Here is a 25,394-nt window from a genome sequence, read left to right as displayed (position 1 = left end):
CCACCTGGAATTGAGGCTAGTCTCCTTTCTCTTTGCTTTGGTGGGAGGGTATAGCAGATGACCATGTTCAGGGAACGAGTTGCCCTGGGTCTCACTGCTCTTCTGGTGGGCTTGCCTTTTTCCTGCCAGGATTTCCTGTATTCCTTCTGGATCTTCCTGTGCCCATCTTATCCCCTTCCTAGATCATGAGCCAGGCAGGGGTTGTGTTTTGTCTGAGGTACGGGGCCCTTGGTCCTCTAGGCACTTAGTCACTGACTGTGGAAGGAAGGAGGTGAGAGGGAAGAGAGGAGGGAGAGAAGAGGGCAGGAAGGTCTCTGGGGGTCTTCTTACAGCTCTCCCTTCTGCTTCCTTGTCCCTCCAGGTGGTCGCCGGAATGCAGCACTACGGTGTCAATGGCTATTCGCTGCATGCCATGAACTCCCTCAGCGCTATGTACAACCTCCACCAGCAGGCAGCCCAACAGGCCCAGCATGGGCCTGACTACCGGCCCTCCGTGCATGCCCTCACCCTGGCAGAGAGGCTGGCTGGTAAGATCAACTTGGGCATGGTGGGCGAGGGAGGGAGGGAGAGCATGTTGCCCACAGCTCCTTCACCTTTCTCTTCCTTCCACTCTCCACCTGTGGAGTTCCTTTTCATACTTTACATCAGGGCATAGATAGCTAGTGTTGAACTTGCAGTCTGGACTTGTGCCTCAGACGCTGCCTGGCTGGGTGACCTTAGGCCATTTCCTTCACCTCTGTGAGCCTTAGTTTCCCCTTTTGTAAAAGGAAGGGGTTGGATGCCATGACTCTCAGCTGGGATCCTAGGGTCCTTAGCCCACCACAAATGTCCCTTGTTCCCTGGTCTTCCTGTTGTCTTCCTGCTAGAAAGGACTTCCTCCAAGGAGCTTCCAGAGCACTCTGACTATCTCTCTGGAACATTTATCATGTAATATTATCGATTCAAGTTACCCAAATTGAGTTCCCTCTCCCAGACTGGAGCACCATGAGATCAGGGACCTGAACTTTGCTGAGCTAGTTCCCTCCTAGCACAGGGCCCAGGGTTCTGAACCCAGCAGGTACTCAGTCTACCTTCATCAGGTTGAGTGGCACTCTGTTTCTGGGTGTGAGATTCCTCTGGGGTGCTTCCTTCCATTACATGATGCCCAGATATCCTCCAGGAGTAAAGCTCCTAAAATAGAGTGCACCTGCTCAGCTAACAGAGGGATCTAAGGGGCCTGCCACCCCTGGCTTCATGAACTCCAATGTGACCTACCTGCTAATAATGGCTGAACTTGGTGCCACATCCCCCACCTGCATGCCTTTGAACAGGCTGTTGTTAACCTCCATGCCTAGAATGCCCTCCCTCCTCACTCAGCCTCTTCAGAGATTCTCCAAAGCTCAGTTCCTGGGCCACCTCCTCTATGGCAGTCTTTCCTGGTTCTCTCTGTCCTCAAATGATTATTTATCTGCTTTCCCATTTATACATCATATCCTTGTCCCCTTCCCGAAGACAGTAATTACTCAAGGGTAAAAACTGTCTCACTTCTGTCTTTATGGGCCTCAGTGCCTGGCACACAGTAGGCACTTAATCTTGTTGAATCAGATTGAATTGGTAAGAGCGGCTCCCTGACCATCTCCCAGGACTTCAAGTTTAACAAACATGAATTAAGTACTACTGTGTGCAGAGCTCAAGGAGACCCACAGAGTAGAACTGACCCACTCCCTGGTCTCATGGAACTCACAGTCTAAGAGGAGAATGAAGCTCAGGGCTCTCCATCATGATGCATAGAGAGAATTAAGAAAACCATCTGAGCTCTATAGAGAAAGGTCATTACAGATGGGACAATCAAGGAAGACTTCCTGAGAAAGGGTGTCCTGTGGACTACTGGATAACATAGCTGATGAGGAGGCAATGAGGGTTAAGTGACTTGCCCAGAGTCAGACAGCTAGTATGTATCTGAGGTCAGATTTGAACTCAGGTCCTCCTGACTATAGGGCCAGTGTTCTATCTACTGCACCACCTAGCTGACCCAGAAGGAATGGCTTTTAAAAATCCTTTTGATTATTATGAGCTTGGTAAGCACCCACAAATATGCACCCTACAAAGAAGAGTGCAAAATGAATACTACAAGTCACTTAACTCCGATTTCCTTGCCTTCCCCTGTCCAAAAAAGAGTACTACACAGGAAACAGGAAATGGCCCTTAGTACAGCTTTGTGTTTTTAAAAAATATATTTCAAATTGAATATGGTACCCCCAGTACTGTCCAGCTTGTCTATGTCTCCTTTTGACCTTTGGAGGAAGTAATTTGAAGGGAAGCTTTAAAGTATGGGCACAGATTCACCAGGTGAAGGAGGAGAGGGGAAAGCATTTATTAACTTCCTGCTATGTGGTAGGCACTGTGCTAAGCATTTTACAAATATGTCACTTGATCTTCACAAACACCCTGGGAGGTAGGTGTCCCATTTTACAGTTAAGGAAACTGAGGCAGACAGACTTTCTCAGGGTCATATAGCCAGGAAGTATCTGAGGCAGGATAGGCCCAGTGCTCTGTCCACTGTGCCACCAACTGCTTACTCTACATAGATAGATCAAAGAGGAGGGAAGACATTCCTGGCAGAGAGAACTTTGGTGAGCAAATGTTCTGAAATAGGATAGCATAGGGTCTTCTCAGGGCACAAAGAGGAATTCAGTTTGATTGCAACAAAGGTTTCATGGAAGTCTAAGATGCAGCTGGAAAGTTAAGGTGATGCTAGGCCTTGAATGTCAGGCCAATGAGTTTAAACTGGATGGCAGAGCCCTATAGGGTCTCCTATAGGGCTCTGAAGGAAGGAATGCCGTGACTAGCTCTGTGGCTAAGGAAGATGTGTCTGGCAACAAACCAAAGGATGGATTGGAGGAGGAGAGAGTAGAGTCAGGGGGACTGTTAGGAGCCTATCATAACGGGCCAGGTGGGTGACATTGAGGGTCTGCATTAATGAAGTAGCTGTGGGAACAGAGTGGGGTGGGGATGGGGAGGAAAAAATGGCAGAAATGGAATCCACAGAACTTGGTCACTGATTGCATATGGCAAGTGAGGGAGAGGGAGGAGTCATTGATCACCCCAAGATTACAACCTGGGAGATGGAGTCAAGGATGGGACCATAAACAGAGGGAGGGAAGTCTCAAGGTGAAAATCTCAAGATCTTGGAATATCCAATCTTTTCTGGCCCTTATATGAAGTAGTCCTCTGGGAAAGGATGAGGATAGAAGCCGTGGTGTCTGAGTATGTGCAAAGGGACCCGGGACTCCAGCTGAGCCCCTGTCTGGCTCTCCAGTCCCCTCATCCTTACACATCGACCTTGAGTTTTCCTGCTTCACAAACCCTCTGTTCTTCTTGGAGGAATCAGAGCATCTCAGTTCAGGAGGAAGTCTGGCAATCACTTTTGCTCTCTAGGGAGCAAGATGTGGCTCCTACAGCTAACAACCATTGCACAGAGCCATCCTGCTCCCCTTTATGACCAAATACAGTTTTATGAGATACCTTGCTGAAGTCAGGGTTGAATCTGGGATCAGGGTCAGAGCTCAAAATATAACTAGGGTCAGGGTTCAGCATATAGCTAGAGTCAGGGCTCAGTCTTTGGACAGTTAGGGCTCAGGCTGTGTTAAGACTCAGGGCAAAGAAGTTACTCATCTGGGAAGTTTTTTGAGTGACTATTTATGGAGTCATTGGCATGGATTCAGTGACCTTTTTTGGCTCCCTATGCCCTTCAGCCAGAGGAGATTTTAATCACCCTGGACACACTCTCTTCTGGACAGTAATGTTCTTCTCAGAATGTCTCATCAGAACTACAGACACTATTTGGCATTCGAGTAGTAATCAGATCCAGAGGTGATTTGCTAAGGCCTCCCCTCTGCCTGGTCATATGCCCCCTCCCCCCGGAAAACATTCTAGGAATAACAAAAAGAAATATTTTAGCAAAAAGATATCGATGAGCTATCATACATCCATAAGAGAGTAAACGGAATAGTAAGAAGAAAGGAGGTGAGGCCCAAATGAGGAGAAGTTGAAGGAACTTGAGCCCAGAGAAGAGGTTTGGCAGGGACAAGTCACTTAATGGCTGCTGGCCTCAGCATTCTCATCTGTAAAATGGAGATGATAATTGTATCTACTTCCCAGAGTTGTTGTGAGGATAAGAGAGATAATATTTGTAAAGAACTTTGTAAACCTTAGAGCATTCAATAATCATGATCACCATGATTCTTCTTCTCCTACACAAGAAGAACATCCCAATAAGCAGAAAGGGTGGCCTGAGAGGATCATATTCTCTGTCTTTGAAGATCATAGTTCATAGGATTTAAACTAGGAGGGCAGCTAGAGGTAATAGATTTGAACCCCCTTATTTGACAGAAGAAATTGAAAATAGAAGTGATTTCCTTAATGATATATACAAATAGTATAGAGCCAAAAACGAAGGGATTCTTTGAGGTGGTAGTGAGCTCCCCATCACTACCAGCTATCTTCCTTTAGAATCTAGAAGGCCATTCGGTCAGGAAGGCTGTGGAGAGGGTTCCTATTCTGGAATGGGTTAGCCTGGACAATGCCTGGCATCTCTTCTAGTTTCAAGACTCTGCGATTCTAAGTTCGTGGAGGGCTGAGTCCTGGGACTAGGAGGCAGGGAGTCTTGTGTGTGCTGTGCGTATGTGTGCTCCTCCCAAATTCCCATAATTAAATGGGCCCCCTCTGCTTGCCCTCCAACGGCTGTACATTTCAAGACATCATCTTGGAGGCCCGCTATGGCTCTCAGCACCGAAAGCAGCGCCGCAGCCGTACTGCCTTCACTGCCCAGCAGCTCGAGGCCCTGGAGAAGACCTTTCAGAAGACCCACTACCCGGACGTGGTGATGCGGGAGCGGCTGGCGATGTGCACCAATCTGCCAGAGGCCCGAGTGCAGGCAAGACTCTCTAACCCCACCGTCCACGCCTTCCCGCCCTCTGCCTGTCTCCTTCCTCCCCTTTGCCAGCTCCCTTGGTTTTGCAGCCAATCGCCACTCTGGTCTCCCATCTGCACAGGCGAAATAACCTTTTGTACCCTTTCACCAAGACCTAACTTCCAACTTTATTAAGGTGGAGAGCGAGGAGAGTAAATGTCGGCGATGTGAGCCGGCTGTAGGTGTGGAGCCGGGCAAGGGGAGGAGGGTCGAAGTGGGGAAAGGATTGTCGATGATGCTCACTCTGCCTAGGTCTCCCCTACCCTGCCCTGATTCCTGCTTACTAGACCCCATGCTCTCTTTCTCCCGTCTCTGCTCCCACTTCCATTCTTGTCCCCGAAGGCCTGTTCACCTCTTCTCTCTCTTCTCTCCGTCCCTCTCCCTTGCAAGGTATGGTTCAAGAACAGAAGAGCCAAGTTCCGTAAGAAGCAGCGGAGCCTGCAGAAGGAGCAGCTTCAGAAACAGAAGGAGGCTGAGGGCGGGCACGGGGAGGGCAAAGCGGAAGTCCCCAACGCAGACGGCCAGGCTTCTGTCCTACCTGAGTCTGAGCAGTCTTGTGCTCTGCCTGGCGAGCCCTCCGCTGAGCTACACCTGACCCTGTCGGAGCAATCTGCTGGTGAGTCAGCTCCTGAGGACCAGGCTGACCGGGAGGAGGAGGAGGAGGAGGCTCGGGGAGCCATCGAGCAAGGCAAAACTGAGAAGAGTCCAGGCCTGGAGGGAAAGGGCTTCGGCTGCAAGAGGAGCAGCCCCAAAGCAGGTGAGGCCCGGGGCGGGGCAGGCGGTGCTGCAGAGAACAGGTTCCTATTTGAGAGGGATGCTGCCCGGGACCTCCGTAGGAAGTGCTGAGACGCCTAGAATGTGTGAGGCCCACTGTTGGAGAGGTAGCACCAAAGGGGAGGGGCAATCAGAGGTTACATTGTCGAGGGTATAGTGGACATTGGGAGAATTATCTTCGTATCAGGAGAAACTGTATATGAAAGCATATGGAATATCAGAGAACACGGGGTGTCAGAGGAAACTGTGAGAGGAAAAAATGAATGAGAGAACCTGGGATGGTGTTGGAGGAGACGACCTACGACAGCCCACAATGTGTCAGGGGAGACAAGCTATCAAAGCAGACAGTGCATCGGGAGAGGACTATTTATCAGGGTAGACAGTGTATTTCTTCGGGAGCAGGGAGGAGGAATACACTTTCTCAGGGGAGAAAGTATCAGAGGAGGCACGGGTTTGAAAAGACAGTTTGTCTGTCAGAGGAAACGGGCTATTGGCAAAGACAATGTATCAGAGAAGACAGGCAGGCTATTCGAGGAAACAGTGTATTGAAGGAAAGAAGGTATCGCTGTTAGATGAGACGGTGGATCGGCGGAGACAGAGTATCTTGCAGTGGAAAAATGTAACAGAGATTGCTCAGAGGAAACGTTCCTTAGAAGAAACAATGTATCAGGGAGACAATCGGGAGACTCGGTACCGGACAATGTATTAAGGGGGATTATATAGTGAGACTGTATCTTGGAAACTGTAGCAGAGAGGACTTTGTCGGGTAAATACTATGTCGAAAGGGCCACAGGAAAAGTGGCTAGTGCATCCCTCCTTTCCCCACACCCCGCTCAGCCCAGTATCCTGCCTCTGCGACCCCTGGGCTGACCAGGAGGTTATCGATCTGCCTGTTCCTTTGGGAGGCACATGGGAGCCGGGCGGAGGGAAGGGGGAAGTTTTCGGCCGTGGGAGCTGCTGCGTGGGTGGTTAACGGGCCTCCCCCACGGCTGTTCTTGCAGACTCACCGGGCGGCACGGCCTCAGGCCCCCTGCCACCGCAGACCTCGGGCGCTGGGGCCGGTGGGGGCGGCGGCAGCATCCTGGGTCCCTCACACTCCTACTCATCCTCGCCGCTCAGCCTTTTCCGCCTGCAGGAGCAGTTCCGCCAGCACATGGCGGCCACCAACAACCTGGTGCATTACTCGTCCTTCGAGGTGGGCGGCCCGCCGCCCCCAGCTGCGGCCGCTGCAGCCGCCGCCGCTGCCGCCGCTGCTGCCGTGCCCTACCTGGGCGTCAACATGGCACCGTTGGGCTCCCTCCACTGCCAGTCCTACTACCAGTCGCTGTCTGCCGCGGCTGCCGCGGCCCACCCGGGCGTGTGGGGCTCCCCGCTGCTTCCCGCGGCTCCCGGCGGCCTTGGTCCCCCGCCGCCGCCGCCCCCAGCCGCTGCGGCCGCAGCAGCAGCTGCCGCCTCGGCCGCGCTGAACAGTAAGACCAGCAGCATCGAGAGCCTGCGGCTACGGGCCAAGCAGCACGCGGCCTCCCTGGGACTGGACACGCTGCCCAACTGAGCGGCGCGTCCCCAGGAAGGAAGACCTCCCGCCCTGGCCCATTCCTCGCCCTCCCCCCACCCCATCCCTAGCCCGCCCGCAGTCCTTCTCCTGGGCCCAGGGCCCGGCCCAGACCCACCCCAGACCCAGCCCGGGCAAGCGGACCAACCTTTCTCCGTCCGTCTCTTCACAGGTGGTCCCGCAGACCTCATCTTGGTCCGGAAGAGACGGACTCCCAGGGCCAGGGCGGCCGGCAGCCCTGTCCAGACCCCCTTCCGGGGTCCAGGGCCAGGTCCCCTTCTCACCCCCCACCCTAGACGCAACCCAGGGAGGCAGCCCCCCCCCCCCCATTCCTTCCTGGCGCTGCCACCACCCGCTAGAGGATGATCCCCGCCTCCTCGCCGCGGGGGGCGGGGTGTGTGTGTGAAGTCTACACCTGTTGCACCCCTGCATGGCCCTGGGAGGGAGCTGGTGTGGGGGTGGAAGGAAGGAAATCTCTCCCCTTTGAACTGAACTTCCCCCACTCTCTACCCCTGACAGTCCTAGAGGAGGAGCGACAGCCTCCTACCTTGACCCCAACTCCCTCCCTTCGTAACTGGATGTGTGGAATGTGATATAAATATAAATATATAAAGCTCTATTTTCAGTTTCCCCACCCGTCCCGCCACTCCTCTCCCGCTCCCTTTCCCCACCTCCCCATTATTTCCCTAGCGTTGGCTCCGTGTCCCTCTGGCTTTATCTGTCTGCCTTCTCAGCTGTGTCTCGGTGTGGTGTCTGTCCCACTCTTGGTCCTCAGTCCCCTCTCTTCGGGTCCTTTCTGTCCCCTGCTAAGGTCCCACAGTCATGTCCACCTGGCACCAGGCAACTCGATCCCACCCTCGCCTCCTATCTCTGCCTCCACTCCTTCCTTTCCTTTTCTCTCTCTGCCCACGTCTATTACCCCCCCATCTCTTTTATCTCCCCATTTCTCTTCCTCTATCTCTGCCTCGACCTCCCTCTGTTTTTCTCAGTCGTAGACTCTCAGAGCCGAAAGGGACTGAAGGAGTCATGCAGTACCATACGGACAGGAGGAAGATTCTTTGGCTCCAGAGCTGCTTTGGTCATGCCACCTTCGCTTGAAGACCTCCAGGAACAGGGAGCTCATTACCTCCAGGGGCAGCTCACTCCACTATGAGACAGCTCTTTCTTCCCTGTCTGTTTCTCAAAGTTCTATCTTTCCCTCTGTTTTTCTCAGCCTATTTCCCTCTTGGTCTCTCTCCTTCATTCTCTTCTCCTTTCATTAACCCACCTCACCACTCACTTGCTCAGTTTCCCCATATGGCAAATATGGTCCTACCTGTCTGTGTTGGTGCCCCTACCCCCAACTGTTAAGTTTCATTTTGTTTACACTTGTGCTATTTTTTGGATTCTCCCCTCCTTCCAACCTACTCCCATTCCCCCCAGCCAGGGTCACTAGTCCAGCCCACCCCATCCTACCCCCAGAAAACAGCCTCTGCTGTGACTGTGGCATCAGGAAAGGAGACCTGAGCAGGAGAAAAAAATAGCCAGGCCCGAGAAAACTGTGCTCTTCTTGGTTCATTTTCCAGATCAGGAAGTAGTAGCAAAGTCACTCCTTGTGTCTCAAACATAATTCTAGAGTATCAGAGCTGGAAGGGACCTTGGAGATCATTTCTTCTAGCCCTTCTATCTTACAAATGGAAAAACTGAGACCCAGAGAAAGTGAGGGGTTTGTCCAAGGTCACACAATGTCAAAACTGAAAGGAACCTTAGATATCATTAGCTTCACTTCCCAGATGGTTAGAATGGGGCCCAGGGATGGTAAGGGGCATGAACCAAAGCCAGGTAGGACTTCCTCCGAAGAGGAGGCTGAGCTCTTATTCTCAGCTTATTTGGGGGGCCTTGGACTGAGGTCTGATAATCACCGAGAGATTTTGTTTGAAGTGGAGTTGGATGGATACCAGCCTGATATGATCTAATTTGACTCAGTTCAACCAATAAGGCCCAGAGCCCTTCCTGTTCTTCTCTAATTCTAAGATCAGAGAAGCACACATGCTCAGAAGGCCAGGGTGGCCACGGGCAGAAACATCTTATTAGTGAAGAACAGGGAACCTACAGTTCTAAGATCCAGGATCTCTCTGAGAATAAGGATGGGTCTAGAATTGGAGGACAAAGGGGGTTTCTTGTCCTCAGAGCTAAGAAATTGACTTTCCCACTTAAGGGGAGGAAGCATCAAAAAAGAAGAAAACAAATCAATCTTGTCTCTAAAACTAGATAGCAACAGTCCCCCATGCCTTATGGGGGTGGGGATTGTAGATATTTGTCTGGGCATTTTGTAGACAGCTATTATTTCCAAACTGGGAACTTAGGTATTTCCTGCAGTGAGGTAAAAAGTCAATTAAATCTTGTATTTGTTTAGGTTTGGATTCTCAAAGCTAATTGCTTTAGTAAGAGCTTCTGCTCTGGCTTTGACACTTAATCATTGTGTGGCCTTGGCAATTTTCTCCCCAGAGCTCTTGGCCACCTGTAGAATAAACAGGGGACCTTCCATCTTAATGACCCCAAGTTTTCAGAAGGCTTTAGTTGGAGAGATGAGCAATCAGCAGTAGAAACAGAAAGCTAACTAGAAGCACAATTTATTGGTTTGCAGACAGATGGATCTAGGGTATGGGCCATATGTATCATATGTATGCATATCCCACCCTGACAGGATGCTGTTGGAGGCTGGACTCTCTCAGACCAAGGTTTGAGCATTTCCCTGCAGAAGAGAACTTCTAAACTAGGTCCCTACCTCCCTAAAAGATCCTGGCCCACCAGGGACCCTACTCTGAGGCCCAGCCTTTCCCAGACTTCAGGGATCTGGCTCTGGCTTGCTTGGGAGCATCTCTACCCTATGTGCCCACAGACTTTGGTGGAGCTAGTCAGTCACCATGGCATCATGCAAAAGGCACTGAATTTAGAGTCAGAGGGCCCTGGGAGGATCCCACCTCTGAGTGCCCTTGAATATTCCCCCTTTCACTTTTCAGGCCCCAGTTTTTTTCCTCCATAAAAGAAGGGAGTTGACTAAATGGTTGCCCAAATTCCCTCCATCTCTAAAGCTGATAATCCTCTGATACTGCCCCTGCTGACCCACGAAGCTTGCCAGGAGCCCTAGAGTCAGGCCTCAAAGGCCTTTCCCCCTTGCCCCTCTGCCCATCTCAACTTCCCTCGAACTGGAATCTCCCTCCTGGGCCCAGAACCCTGTAAGCCCCAGGAGGCTTTGCTTGAATTTCTCCTCCCTAACCATTCTGTCAAAGGCCAACAGAGAGCCTGGGTCTGGGGAAATGTTTCTTAACCATATTCCTCTCACTTGCCAGACCCCTCCTCCCTTGGGATAATGAGGAGTAGAGTGACCATGGGCTTATCAGCTTGGGATGGGGTTGTTGACTTCCCTTTATCCAGAGCTGGTGTTGCCGAATGAGTATTACCCAGGATTCCTCCATTTCTTTCCCCTTTCTCTTCCTACCTAAACTTTTCTAGCTCCTAAGGCCTTTCCTCTGACCGGACTGCTCCAACTCCCTCAGGAGAGGGAAATATGGGAAGGGAAGGAGGCTTGGTTGGGGCCCCTGGGGATGGAGAGGGGAATCTGTGCCTGTGAGGAAGCTGATCTATGAGGAAGATGGAAAGATTAAGAGACAGAAAGGTGGGGGAGCTGGTCCATCTGTCCTCATGCTCCTTGATTGGTCAAGGATGGGGTTACCCACAGGACTCACAGGAAGAGAACTTAGGTCAGGGATCCTTAACCTCTCATTCTCAAGGGATCTGTGGATAAACTTCAGAAGGTCTGGGAACTTAGATGGGAAAAAATACATTTTTATTTTAACCTAGCATTTCCTTCAATTATTTAAATACATTATTCTGAGTAGTCTGCAGACTTCATTAGCATGCCCAAAGAGTCCATGATAAAAAAAAAAAAAAAGATCGAGAATTCCTGACTTAAAGACCATCCAGCCCATTTTACAGAGGAGCAGACTGAGACAAAGTGAGGGGCAAAGCCTTGCCCAAAGTCATGTGAAGATTAGATAACAGAACAAAGCTCCTTTTGTAGGTCCATGTCCTCCAAATCTAGTCTTGGTAACAGAGGGAGCTAAGGTTGCCAGGGACTTCTCACCTGACATAGGTAGGGGGCAAGCAGCCTTCTGGGAAAGTTAGGGAATCTAGTTTGGGAGCAGGGGCTCTGCTGCCCCCTCTTCTAGCTTGCCCCCTCCACCTATCACTTTTCCTGAGCTTCTTCCAGTGTCCATGCTCATGACCTGCCCCATTGAAGATGGGTTAATGGGGAAGGGCAGGGACTAGAATCTTGACTTCTAGGAGTGTCAAGACTGATGGGGGAGATTAGGAGCACTTTCAGGGAGTAGAGACTAAGAAAGGAAAGGCTGTAGGCTAGAAGAAGGCTTTGGGAACTTGGAGGAGGGAGTGATTACTGGCTGGTCTGGTTAGAGGAGGCTGACAGGGAGGTGGAGCTGCAGCTATACTTGGAAGGAGGGTTGGAGAAGCAGGGAGGAAGGAGAAGGATATTCAGGGAATGAGGAGCAGCCTGAGCAGAGATCTGGAGGTGGGGTTAAAAGGCATCTGGGATGGTGAGGAGTTTGCCTGGCTAGTGAGTAAAGGGAATTAAGTTTGGGAAGGGGACGTGGGACTAAGTGGCAGAAGGCCTTGGAGACCAGGATGGTGAGTATGTTCTCTATTCCAAAGGCAATGGAGAGCTCTGAGAGAGATCTGAGGGATGGAGTTCTGGAATAGACTTTAGGAAGATAATGTGGGCAGCATGAGGAAGCTGGTAGGGCAGAGAAGGTTTCATCTTTTCATTTGGATCCTCAGTGCCCAGAATAGAGACTTGCCCACAGGAGAAGCTCAATGAATGTCTTTTCAATCAGATTTAGTTTAACTGAATTCAGAAACTGGAGGTAGAGAGACCAGACAGTAGACTCACATCCTCACCTAGTGGGGAAATATGAGTGAAGATAGTAGCCCAGAAGTAGGGGCCCAGGGACCAGGCTGGAGCTTTGGCAGAAGAGGGAGGGCCTAGCTCACAGGCAGCTTGAGTCAGCACACTAAGTCCTGAGGACCCCAGCTTCTGTACTTAGACTCCAATCCAAGTAACCAATAGTTCTTGCTCCCCCAAACTCCTGTCTCCCACCTCTGTAAACATGGGGAAAGCTCTAGGGGTCCTAGGGCAAGGAAGGGGAACCTGTTCAAGGTCCTGGCTGTGGTGTAGATAGTGGTCACAGTCCCTCACCTCACCCCAAGGTTGGTTTCCCAGGAACAGTGTGAGCATAGAGACCATTAAGGCAGTGACTTACTTGGAGGTGATAGTCAATGTTCTAATGAACCCTGGCCTGATCCAGCCCATGGCTAACTCAGGCCAAACTCAAGCTTCTAGCCCTATGGGCCTAGGTCTTTCTCCACCTCCTGACTCAATCCAATCATCTTTCCTGAGTCCCTGTGGAACTAGTGTTGCTTGAGCTCAGCTCCTCTGTGAGGAGGAGGGGACACCCAGATCCTGACCTGGCCCAGCTGTTTTTCAGTTAGGCTGGGGATTCAAAACCTGCCCTTAGGAACAGGAGATATGTGTGTGTGTGTGTGTGTGTGGTGTGAAATAGAGAGAGAGAGCGAGATAGATAGATAGATAGATAGATAGAGAGAGAGAGAGAGAGAGAGAGAAACTGAGGATTTGACAACCCTAACCTCCCAAAGACCTACATTGTCAAGGACCAAGACCAGAACTGCTCAATTGTCCTGAGGATACAGGGGTTGCTACCTCTGACCCCAAGAAAAGGAATCAGCCCAGCCCAGGGTAGGCCCATATTCCCTGCACAGCTCAGTCACCATCCCAGTCTCCTGATATTTCCTTCTTGGGTCTCTGTCCTTAGTCATGCCCTTTACCCTTGGCTCCCCCTTTTGTCCAAAGTTTGGAGTAGAACAAGTCCCCAGGTGATGCTCAAGAGACCATCTGACCCTAGATACCTGTGAACCTCCAGACTTTCCCACCCCCACCCTCAAGCCCCTTGGCTGGCGGGGCTGTACAAACTGCTGTAAAAACTGCTGTTGTGTGACAATGTGTGCTTAGAGATCATGGCCTTCCCATGGCCAAGACACCGTAAGGTACAATATTTATTTATTCTGTTAGTTGGAAAACCAGACCCCAGGCACGTGCCCTTGCCACTGGCCCTATTGCTGGGTTCCCATGTGCCGCATGCCGCTCACTCTGTGCTGTGTCTTATCTGTCTGTCTGTCCAGCTTCCTGTGACCTTGTGGCTGTTTTTCATACTCCATAAATAAAAGGCAAAAGGCCCAAAGAGGAAGGTCTCAGGTCCTGTTGATTGGGGATTGGGGAATGAGAGTGGGCAGGGAGATGGGATTTTTGTCTTAAGTGGGTATGGGGTGCACTCAGGGAGCCCCTAGTGGTGGTTATGGGAGGATCAGAGACACACACACACACTGAGAGTAGAGACATAGAAACAGCTGAGAAAAGATGAGAAAAAGAGTTGGGCAGTGATTTGATGGGAAGACTGGAGAGGCTCTAAGATGAAAGGGGAAGTAGAGGGTGGAGGGAAAGAAGGCAGGGCTGGAGACTGTGTTCCATAAGGAGCAAATGAAGAAACTTGTTCCACTGGTCATCACAATCCTGGGTCACATTTGGTTTTTTTTAATTAATTAATTTATTTTTAGTTTTTGACATTCCTTTTTATAAGATTTTGAACTCTAAAATTTCCCCCTCCCTCCCCTCTCCCCTCCCCAAGATGGCCTGCAATTTGATATAGGCTATACATGTACACTCATATTAAACATATTTGCACATTAGTCATGTGGTGAAAGAAGAATCAGAACAGAAGGGGAAAACCATGAGAAAGAAGAAAAAAGAGCAAATAGTCTGCTTCACTCTGCATTCAGACTCCACAGTTCTTTCTCTGGATGTGGATAGCATTTTCCATCATGACTCTTTTGGAGGGGGCAGCTGGGTGGTGCAGTAGATAGAGCACTAGCCCTGGAGTCAGGAGGGCCTGAATTCAAATCTGACTTCAGACACTACATTTACTAGCTGTGTGACTCTGGACAAGTCACTTAACCCCCATTGCCTCACCAAAAAACCAACCAACCAACCAACCAACCAAACAAACAAACCAAAAAACCCCAAACAATGAGTCTTTGGGAATTGTCTTAGATCATTGCATTGTCGAGGAGAGCTAAGTCTATCAAAGTTAGTCATTGAACAATGTTGCTGCTACTGTTTACAATGTTCTCCTGGTTCTGCTCACTTCACTCGGCATCAGTTCATATAAATCTTTCCAGGTTTTTCTGAAGACTCCCTGCTCATAATATCTTACAGCATAATAGTATTCCATTACATTCATATACCACAACTTGTTCAGCCATTCCCCAAATGATGGGCATCCCCTCAATTTCCAATTCTTTGTTGCCACAAAAAGAGCTATTATAAATATTTCTGTACTTTTTCCTTTTTAATTATCCCTTTGGGATACAGACTAGGTCACATTTCTAGAGCCTGGAAGAGAGAAATGGCAGAGACAGAGACTGGGACAGAGATTGGGCAAAGGGTAGAGACAGAAACAAAAACAAAGATAATCCAAGGATTATTAAACCCATTTTAAAGATACCAGGAAGTCAGCAAGGGAAGGGTCACAGAGCCAACTTGCCTCTGATTATGGATTCCTTTGGCAACATTCCTAACAAAGGGTCATCCAGACCCTCTTCAATGGAGGAGAGCTCCTTCCATCCTATGACAGTTTCCTCTCTTTGGGAACTGTTCCTCACTATTAAGTTTTTTTCTTTACCTCAAGCCTCAGTCTATCTCTCTGAAACATTCACCCATTGTTCTTAGTTGTACCCCATGTGGCCAAGCAGAATATGATGGTTCCTCCTGCCCCCCTGCAGCTTGCCCCACCAGTTTGCTCTTCTCTGGGCTAAACATGCCTCCCCTATTTCTGTTGACTGAACCTCACCTGACATTCACTTAACATCCTGGTCACCCTCTTCTAGACCTTTTCCGGCTTCTCAATGTGTCCTTCTTAAAGCATGGTGCCCAGAAGTGACCACAATATTCTTTATGGGATCTGATCAAGGCAGCTTACAGCGGTATGATTACTTCCTTAAGCCTGGATGCTGGGCCTTTTCCAAGGCAGCTTCAGATGAAATTAGCTTTCTTGGTTGCCATAGTACATGGCTGATTCATACTGAGCTAGAAGCCACTAAAATTCCCAGGTCTGTTTTAACAAGAAACCTGTTGTTCAGTTACACGGAATAAATCCCCCATCCTGTTCCTGTGAAATTGATTTTTTAACCCAATGTAGAATGGTCCATTTCGCCCATATCTTTTAAGATTGGGTCCGTTGTTCTAGCCTGTAGTGATCTCTGGGTATCCTGCCATCCGAGGTATAGCTTTGTGTTACCTGCATTTTTTTTTTGACAAGTATGATATTACTGCAGATCAGAGGGGAGGGAACAGGAATGAGTATTGATTAAGCACCTACTACATTCCAGGCAACTGTGCTAAGTGATTTTTGGTTTGTTTTTAACAAATATCTCACAACAATGCTGGGAGGTAGGCACTATTATTAGCCCCATTTTACAAATGAGGAAACTAAAGCAGACATTAAATGACTTTCCCAGGGTCACATAGTAGGAAGTGTCTAAGGTCAGACTCATGCTGACTCCAGATCTTCCTGATTCCAGGCCTGGTTGCACCACTAACTAGAGAGCTGAGGCCATTTGTCCAGGGTCACACAGCTATGGTGGAGAGCTCATTGCCACCTCTCCTATCTCATCCAGCCTCACCATAATGCTTGACTCTGGGTTCGGACAGAATTCAGCTCACTCAGAGGAAAGATTCCAGAAGATCAGCATGGCTCCTCTCAAAGGGCATTGGGCTACTTCCTCCTCGGAAGTATTGGAGTGGTTGCTGCACATGGGCTCACTGGGCATGTTGTCATGGGGTTATTGGCCTCAATGTCCCATGATTTTCCTTTGTATACTGATACTATGTGATTCTAGGATTTTACAGCTAACAAAACTGAGGTTCAGAGAAATGAAAATGACTCCATGAAGGTTCCAAAGCTAGGGAGTAATCAGTGAAGCTAGAAAGGCTAGGGGCTTCTGCCTCCTACCGCCCAAGGCTCTTTTCATTGAATCACAAGCCTGAGGAAAGATGGAGGTGGGAGAAGGCTGCCTTGCACAACTAACCCCTGTTACTCCAGATGTGAAATGGAAACTCTAAAATAAGGCAACAACCAGATTCTATTGGCAGGGGATTTCTCCATGGGGCAGGGGGCTTGTGTGCAGAAGGAGAGACCTCCATGGAGAATCTCCCACCCTGGGAAGGCCTTACCCCAGCCTTGCCCATATTTCTTCCTCTCACCACCTGAAGGAGAAGCCTCTGGGGAAGGGAGCGCCACCTTATTTCCCAGTCTCTCTGTTCCTGGGAAGGAGTGGGGGTGGAATGTGGCAGGGAGGGGGCAGTTCTGGGTAGATAGGGACAAGTCCCTTCTCAGGGCCCCTTTCCCAGGGAGCTCCCACTCCCACCCCCAATTGCTTTTGGCTTCTGGGCAAACAGATGAGGAGGCTGCACTCTCTGCCCCGCCCCTCCCCGCCCCCCTGCCAGGTCTGTCTGAGCTCCCAACAAAGACCACTCTAAAGGGCTGAGGGGGTGAATGTTGGGGGTGGGGAACCTGACACCTGAGGTTTCACCCACCCCTACCCTCAGGCCCAGACCGATGGTCTGCCCCGCCCTGAGGCAGGAATGTGTCTGAGGCGCCCAACCTGACCTGCCTTCAGCCCCATTTGAGGTCCCCGCAAAGACCCTAGCAAACATAGACATAGCCAACATAGACCCCAGGCAAATCCCACAGTCACATAGTCACGCATAGACCAGTGATGGGCTAGAAGGAATGAAGGTGGGAAACAGACATTTAAATGCCTACTATGTGCCAGACACTGTGCTAAGTTCTTTATAAATATCTCATTTGATCTTCACACCAACCCTGAGAGGTATGCTATTATTATCTCTATTCTCCAGTTGAGGAAACTGAGGCAGACAGCTCCTGACTTCAGTCACACACGCAGGAGGCCACAAACAGCTTCACCCTTGCCTTGTCCATACTCCTTCCACTCACCACCTGGAGAAGCAGCAGCTGGGGAAAGGAGCCCTGCCTAATTTTCCAGTCACTGTGGTGTTGTTCTCATTCCACTCTGGTGGAATGAGGCTGGAATTTTGAGTGTTTGAGTCTGGATTGGAATTCAGGTCAGGCCAGGTTTGGTTCTCAGAGAATGAATAACCTACTCACCAGCTATGCATCTCTCTGGGTGATAGAACTAGCTTCATTCATCTTATTAGTCTAAAATCATCCTTCCCAAAAGAATGAGTGGCCTTGAACTCCCCACCACTAGATGTGTTCAAACAGAGGAGAAGTGACCAGTATGGATTTATGCACATCAAAATAACTCTGATTGCCCTACAAGAAAGGAAGGGAAAAGGGGATGGGAGGGGAGTGGGGTAACAGAGGGGAGCACTGACTGGGGAACAGGGCAACCAGAATATATGCCATCTTGGAGTGGGGCGGAAATGGGGAGAAAATTTGCAATCCAAACTCTTGTGAAAATCAATGCTGAAAACTAAATATGTTAAATAAATTAAAAAAAAATAACTCTGACCCCAGCTTCTCCTTACAGGAAATCTCATTTCCTCCCTGACCTACAATATTTCACGGAACCCTTGTCCCATGACCTTCGAGCCAGCCACCTACACCAACAGGGAAGTACTACATAGAAGTATTCAATGCTTTAATTCTTTGCATAGAAAGAACAATAAAGCCTAATAGCATATCTACCACACAGTTGTATGCCAATGCTTTCTCCCAACAAACATACAGGCATGTTCCCCAGAAACCTGTGGATACAGTTCAAGGTAGATAGGCTCAGCTAAGCATTCTGGATCAGGACACCCCCCAGTATGGAAGCCAACTAAAGCCCTCCTGATGCAAGATTTCTGTCTTGAAGTATTTTATCCCTGGAAGAGGGATCAAACTTATTCTTCTCAGCTCAAGAGCAATGAATGGAAGTTGCAAAAATGCAGATTTATGCTCAATATTAGGAAAATCCCTCCTCACAGCACCAAGACTTTTTGGACCCCCCTAGTTAGGAGTTACATTGTATTGAGGTATCATTCAGCTCCTTCTCATACTAGAAAGCTTTCCTCAGTTCTAGGTACTTTGTTGGTCAACATGCTCTCAAAACCATGGCTCATGAAGCCCCCACTGATATGTCTCTATTCCCATCAAACCAGAAGACACATTAGTTTCAAGCAAAAGATATTTCATTCAACAGCAGAGCTAAATAACTGACAATAAGATTTGCAGTCCCTCTCATCCCCTCCCCCCAGACACCCAAAGTATTTCCCACCAGTTACCACAAAATCTGAAAAGAACAAAAGTCTGGAATTGTACATGGTTCCTGCCCTTGAAGCTCCTTGGGGAAGAGAGGAGACAAGATATAGACATGACTAATATAGTACAAAGAAGCCTGGGCTACTGGTCATGGGAGGGGTCCTCCAAGTGGGGAAGATGGAGAATTCCTTGGGGCCTTGGTGGTCAAGGAGGACTTACTATTGGATTTGAGGTTTGAATGGACCTGTCAGGGTTGGCAGGATTTTGCTAGCCTCAGCAGGGGTGGGGTGGAGCAGTGTGGCAGGACATTCAAGATTTGGAAGCAGACCCAGGTCCATGGTGTCCACTCTTTTAGCTTAGATAAAGTGCTCCTTGCTCATCCTTGCCTCATAATGACCAATGTGACTGGAGCAGATCCCTCCCCCACGCTTAACTCCTCCCTGCCTCTGAGAACTGGAATCCTTCAGCCATTTGCCAGGACATTCAGCTTCAAACCTCTCAGAAATGTCCCACCCCACAAACTGCAGACCCCTTAGGTTGGTCATCCCTTGTTAGGGAGACTGTGGAGGTGATTCTAGTATTGGCCTGAGGCTGGACTTTAAATTTCTGAGATGCCTTCCTGAAATTCTGCAGCTCAATCCATCCAGAAGAAATAAAGTATAGAGTAGGAATGTCCTTTAGTGGTGACCTAGCCTTTCTTTGGATACCTCTATTGACAGGAAGCTCACTATCCAAAATAAGGAAGATAAGGAAGTTCTTTCTCTTTTTGTAAAGGATAAAATGATAGGAGGTTCTTTCCTATGTTGAGCTGAAATCTGTATCTGTGCAGCTGTCCCACTTTCCTTGGTCCTGGTTCTCCAAATTTCTACTATTTCTAAAAGTTCATCATTTCCCTCATTATTCCCTCAGCAACACAACAACCACATAGGGCAGGGCCCAGGGCAGGAACAGGGGCAGAGACAGAGGCAGAGGGTGGGTCAGACAGCCATAAAAACTGGGGCAGAGGCAGAGAGAGGGGCTGGGACACAGAAAGAGAGGGGGCAGACATCAGGCCTGGGGTAGAGACAGAGACAGAAACAAAAACAAAGAGAGGACCAAGCACTGGTCCACAGAGACAGAGGCAGAGGGTGGGTCAGACAGCCATAAAGCCTGGGGCAGAGGCAGAGAGAGGGTCTGGGGCACAGAAAGAGAGTGGGGCAGACATCAGGCCTGGGGCAGAGAGATAGAAACAAAAACAGAGAGGACCAAGTACTGGTCCACAGAGACAGAGGCAGGGGCTAGGGCAGGTATGGGTGAGGTAGGTGAGGATACAAGGACAAGCTCTCTTCTTGTCTCTGTTGCTGAGGATTCCAGAGTTGCTTTCATAAAACCCTTTACAAAGAGCAGAACAAGGCCCAACATTTCCTGCTTGTGTGGGGGCCTAATGGTTTCCTTTATCTCTGGGAAGCTGAGAGAAGATTCCCTCTCCCACTCCATCCCAACACACACACTTCCTTCCCCCTCCACTTGATGGATGCCTATTCTTGGAAAGGGCTTGTGTTTCACTCTAGGCTCTTGGATGGGTGTGGGTGTGAGTATATGTGTGTAGGGGGAGGGAGAAGGTGTGGATTTGGTCTCCTAGCACAAAGTCCCTCATTGTTCCCTCAACTGCATCAGGAAGGCCCTGCCTAACTGCCCACAATCTCACAGGCAGAATTGCCTCCTTGGGGTGTCTGACAGCTTTGGAGTCTTGAAAGGCCAAATCCATTCTCCTTCCATTCAGAACTTTGGGGAAGGGGGAGTGGAGGCAGCCTATTTGATATATAACCCATTTTTGATATATAACCTTTGGGGAAGAAAGAAGAACTGTTTCACTGTATCAGGAGACTCTGAAATGTAAATTTAGAGGTGAAAAAGGTCTTGAAAGTATCTACAGAGATAGACACTGAACCTCAGAGAGAAAAAGGCAGTGAATAATTCAAGGTCATACAGGTGAGAGATCTGGGATTGCACTCCAGGCTTCTGGACCCTTCCATCTAACAGGTTGCCTTTCTGTTGTTCAGTCATTTTTTTCAACTGTGTCTAAGTCTTGGCAAAGGCACTGGAGTGGTTTGCCATTTCCTTCTCCAGCTGATTTTACAGATGAGGAAACTGAGGCTAACAGGGTGAAGCGACCTGCCCAGGATCACACAGCTAGTGTCTGAGGCCAGATTTGAACTTGGGTCTTCCTGACTTCAGGCCCTGTGCTCTGTGTACTATGGTGCTCCCTAGCTGTTCCCACTGCCTTTCTGGTTAGTCATAAACAAGGACTTTCCCAAAGGGTGATATGGTAGAGTCACTAGTCCTTTTAGAAAAAAGATGGGGGAGATCAATCAGAGGACTTGGGTTCAAGTGATTCTTTGCCTATGTGACCTTAGTCAAGTCATTTCTCCTCTGTGGGCCTCAGTTTCCTCAACTGTAAAAAGAGTGGGCTGGATCAGTTGTTCCCTTTAAAGTAGTAGCTAAGCACCAAGCTGTGACTAAGGTCCTAGGATGACCTCCACTCTTTCCTACCTGTCTTTGCTCCTTTTCCTCTTCCTCCTATCTTCCCTAACCCACAGCCCCAGATACTTCTCAAGACTTTCTAAGGGGATTTACCCTGCTGATCCCCCTCACACATCCCAAACCACTCTCCCTTTCCAAACCATGGCTCTGGTCTCTTGGGGACCCACCCACATTCCCAATTTGGATCTGTCTCTTCCAGTCTCTTCAGCCTCAACCTGATCTCAAGGGTCAAGAACATCAGACTGGTTGGGGGGAGGTAGAACCCTGGAGATCCCTTCCTGCACACTATTTGCAATGGTGGTGGTGGTGGTGGTGGTGGTGGGGAAGCCAGGGAGGGGCAAAGAAAGACTTCAGCACAGAAACTCATTCACAACGGAGATGCCAAACACCCCATTTGCTTGATGTGTTTGGGACTGTGATATCTGGAAATTCATTTCTCAGAGACCCTCAGAGGGCATTACCTCCAGACTCCCTGGTAGCACACACCTCCCCTCTGCAGACCCCTTACCTGGTGCCCACCCAGGGGGCTTAGTCCAGTACTTGGGCTCTTATGGGTCAGCCCCCTGTTACAGAGAGATAGATAAGTAGGCAGGCACATACTGATGGTGAAGGCATACCTGAGATACTCACACATGATCTACACACATACATGGTACACTCATGACCAGCACACATGTGACAGACACACACATATAGGAGGCGTAATAATTAGACTAGCAGAGGCTGGGTAGCTTCTGATTGGGGGAGGGGGGAGGCTGGGCTGGGCCTATTAAGCTGATGGCTGCCGGCCCTAATCCCCTGTGCCAGGCTGGGTGTGTGTGTGTGTTGGGGGGGGGATGGGGCCCTGCTGGGCTGTAATTTCACGCTGAAGGACCTGATGGAGCTTCCCGGGGACTGATCCTTTCTGGATCAGAAAACGCACTTCCCTTTGTTACAGGGGGAAGGGAAGGGGGGGGGGGGTTTGCTATTATCTTTTTAACTCTTTGTGTGCCAGCCAAAGGCAACCTCCTTCCCTCAATCCCTGGTACCCCTCCTCATCCAAGTTCCCATCTTGGTCTCCATCTCCGTCTCCATCCAAGCTCTCTGGGACACATAGGTGCAGACCTCACCAGGAATTTCCTGGCTCTGACAGTAGCGAACCTCTCATCTCCCCTTCTGTGGTAGACTATTCTGACTCCCAATGGGGGAGCTCTAGGAAGGAACTGAGGAGTGTGTGTGTGTGTGTGTGTGTGTGTGTGTGTTAGAGATCTCAGCAAGTCAGCCAGTTCATCTCTACTTTAGTGTGGCCCATGAGTGACAGCTGATGCTAGGATCTGTCCCAGGCAGCACACTCCCATCCCTCTTGTTGCAATTTGAGCTTGTGAGCTGCCTCTTCCCTATTTCCCTCCCCCTCCTCACCTCAAGCCTTATCAAGGCCTCAGCTCTTCTGGCCCAATGATTCCAATTCTTGTTCAGCAGGTTCCTGCTGACCTGCAGGAGAAGACCCATGGAGTGAGTGAGTGTGTGTGTGTGTGTGTGTGTGTGTGTATGTGTGTGTGTGTATGTGTGTGTGTGCTGTTCCTACTGTGCTCTTACTGCCCCTCCCCACCATCTTCCTCAGCTCCTCCTCCTCAGCTCTCAGCCCCCATCCTCCAGCCTAACTTTCCCATCCTGGCCCAGTAGAAAATGTGCCTGACTTGGACAGAAGAAACAGGTTCAAACCTTGTCTCTCTTACTAGTTATTTGACTCTGGGAAAGTTTCTCCCCAGGTATGAGGCTCAGTTTACCACTCTGTAAAATGAAGGGGGTTCAATGTGATGGACTCAAGAGATCCTTCTCTTCTCCCTAGGAGCTCACATAGTCCACACACTGGATAGTTAGCTGGATAGCTTCTCCTTCAGGTACTTACCCTCCCCCCAGGCCAGGCCACCAGCCCAGGATGCAGGGGCTCAGTCAGTGGCTGCTTCCACTACCCAAGGGCCCAACAGGGCAGGCTACTCTTCCCTTTTTCATGAGGACCTCCATGTCAGCAGAGCACTGGGAAGCGACTGAAGCTTTGCTCTCCAGACAGGCAGGGTTCTTATTCTCTGATGTCTGTCTCTCTTTCCAACCCTCCTTACACAGTCTCGAAAACCTTCCCTCATGGAAGGCAATGCCCCGCCCCCTTCCCCCTCCCCAGTTTTAACACCACCAGTTCTTCTCAGAATCTGAGACAGGAGAATGCCAGAGTTGGGAGGTATCAGGGTTGGTGAGGGCTCAGAGGTCATGAAACCCGGGACAAGTTGAAGGCATTGGGCATATTTAGCCTAGAGAAGAGGACTCTGGGGGGCCATGACAGCTCTCTACAAGTATCTGAAAGGCTGTCGTGGAGAGGAGGGATTAGTCTTCTGCTGGGCCCCAGACGCTGAAACAGGAGCAAAGTGGAGAAGTGTCTGGAGGCAGGGACACCAGGAAACCCCGCCTAACACTCAGAGGTGGCTCCCAGTGGAAGGCTCTGCTTGGAAAGGTCGGGGGCTCTCTCTGCATGGAGGTCTTCAAGCAGGGGTTGAAGACTCTTTGTAGGGTATGGTGTAGAGGGATTCCTGAGCAGGTAGGGGTGGGACCAGGTGCCTTAAAGGCCTTTCTGGCTTTGATCTTTTTGGTGACCTGAAAATGTAGCCAGTTAGAGATGAGAGGCTCTTGTGAAAGGATCAACACCAAGACCCTCATGTACTTGTATGGAAACTGAGGTCCAGAAAAAGGAGACTGGCTGGTTGTTCCAGACAGTCTTTGGAGATAGAGTCAGAGCCAGGACACTCGCACCCGGGTCTTCGGACTCTAGCCAGCGTTTTTCCCCCACCTGGCCCTTGGCGGCCTCCTCCTCTCCCCTTCTCTCTCCAGCTCTCTGGGAGCTGAGCCGCCTCTCCCTAAAAACCCAGGCTCCATTAGGAGAAAGCCCCTAACTTTTATTTACACTTCCGAGTCTTAAACACCATTAACAAAAGCCACTTAATTCAATTATATTCCCCTAACCGGTTGTGGCGGCGGCTGAGGCGGCGGCTGAGGCGGAGGCGGCGGTGGCGGTGGCGGCTCAGCTGCTTTGCCCCCCTCCCCCTTCCCTCTGTCTCCCACTTCTCCCCCTCTCCCCCCCACCCCCTCCTCCCGCATTGTCATTGTGTTGAGCTAATGAGGTAAACTCAAGCGCTGGCTGTCCCCCTCGACAGGTTTATGAGAATTTAATAAAGCGTGGCCGGCCCCAAATGAGCTGCCCCCGCGTGCAAGCGAGAGCCAGAGCCAGAGCGAGAGAGAGAGAGAAAGAGAGAGAGAGAGAGCGAGAGCGAGAGCGAGAGCGAGAGCGAAGAGCGCCAAGAGCCAGCGAGCCCACAAAGCGCCGCCCGCCCGCCCGTCCGTCCTCTCCGCTCCAGGCCGTCCCGTCCGCGTCAGCGTTTTTTGGCTGCCCGGAGCTGCAGCCTCTCTCTGCCAGGAGCTAGCTACACCCTGCCCCCCAGGGGGAGGGGGATAGGAGAAAAGGGAGCAGGGGAAGGCAGGGTTGGGGAGACGAAACATCGGAAGAGTCCCAGCTCCCCAGGTCCGCGTCCTAGGCTCCGGCCATCATTCTCCCACAGTCAATCAGCCCATAAGTATTGTGCCAAGGTGTCAGGCACTGTGCTAAAGAGCAGGGAAATACCACGAAAAGCAAATAGAAACGAAAAACACGGTCCCTATCTCCACCCTCCCCCCGCCCCCCCCCCCGGCCTCCAGCAGCTCACATTCTAACAGGAGAGATGTAGTGTAAATATCTAGATGCATTCTAGATATGTACAGTGTAAATGAGAGGCAATCCCACAAGCGGAAATCATTAGTAAGAGATGGGGTGGGGGAAAACCTCCTACCAATGACGAGAGGTCGAAGTGTGAGTTGAGTCCTGAAGGTAGCCAGGGAAGTCAGGAGGGGAAGGTGAGGAGGGAGAGCATTCCAGGCAGGGGCCACAGCCAGGGCAAAAGCCCGGAGATAGGCTTGTCTCAGGTGTAACTGGTCCGTAGAACGTGTGGAGAAAGGAAGCAAACAAACAGTAATTAAGCACCTACTATGTGCCACACACTGTGCTAAGCCCTTTATGAATATTACCTCATTTGACCTTCACAACAGCCCTGGGAGGAAGGTGCTATTACTACCCCCATTTTGCAGATGAGAAAACTGAGGACTGAGGTTAAGTACCTTG

At 50.2% G+C, this 25,394-nt stretch overlaps 1 protein-coding gene across 2 annotated transcripts; it reads left to right on the top strand.

Annotated features, from left to right (window-relative positions):
• Positions 1 to 364: 364 nt before the first annotated feature.
• DMBX1 (diencephalon/mesencephalon homeobox 1) lies at positions 365 to 7,277 on the top strand. 2 transcript variants are annotated; one of them, XM_036758007.1, is made up of 5 exons: positions 365 to 527; positions 4,737 to 4,915; positions 5,342 to 5,708; positions 6,727 to 7,125; positions 7,171 to 7,277. In XM_036758007.1, the coding sequence occupies exons 1-5, from the start codon at positions 374 to 376 to the stop codon at positions 7,275 to 7,277; spliced, it is 1,206 nt and encodes a 401-aa protein (XP_036613902.1). In that variant the 5' UTR covers positions 365 to 373. The 2 variants fall into 2 exon arrangements, with proteins under 2 accessions (XP_036613902.1, XP_036613901.1); XM_036758006.1 differs by having other exon boundaries at positions 374 to 525; positions 4,720 to 4,915.
• The last annotated feature ends 18,117 nt before the right edge of the window (positions 7,278 to 25,394 follow it).

Source organism: Trichosurus vulpecula, chromosome 4 (genome assembly GCF_011100635.1).
Source record: "Trichosurus vulpecula isolate mTriVul1 chromosome 4, mTriVul1.pri, whole genome shotgun sequence".
In the NCBI taxonomy this organism is placed as follows: Eukaryota; Metazoa; Chordata; class Mammalia; order Diprotodontia; family Phalangeridae; genus Trichosurus; species Trichosurus vulpecula.
The sequence above is the reverse complement of the archived record's forward strand: the minus strand, read 5'-3'. Positions and strand labels throughout refer to the sequence as shown.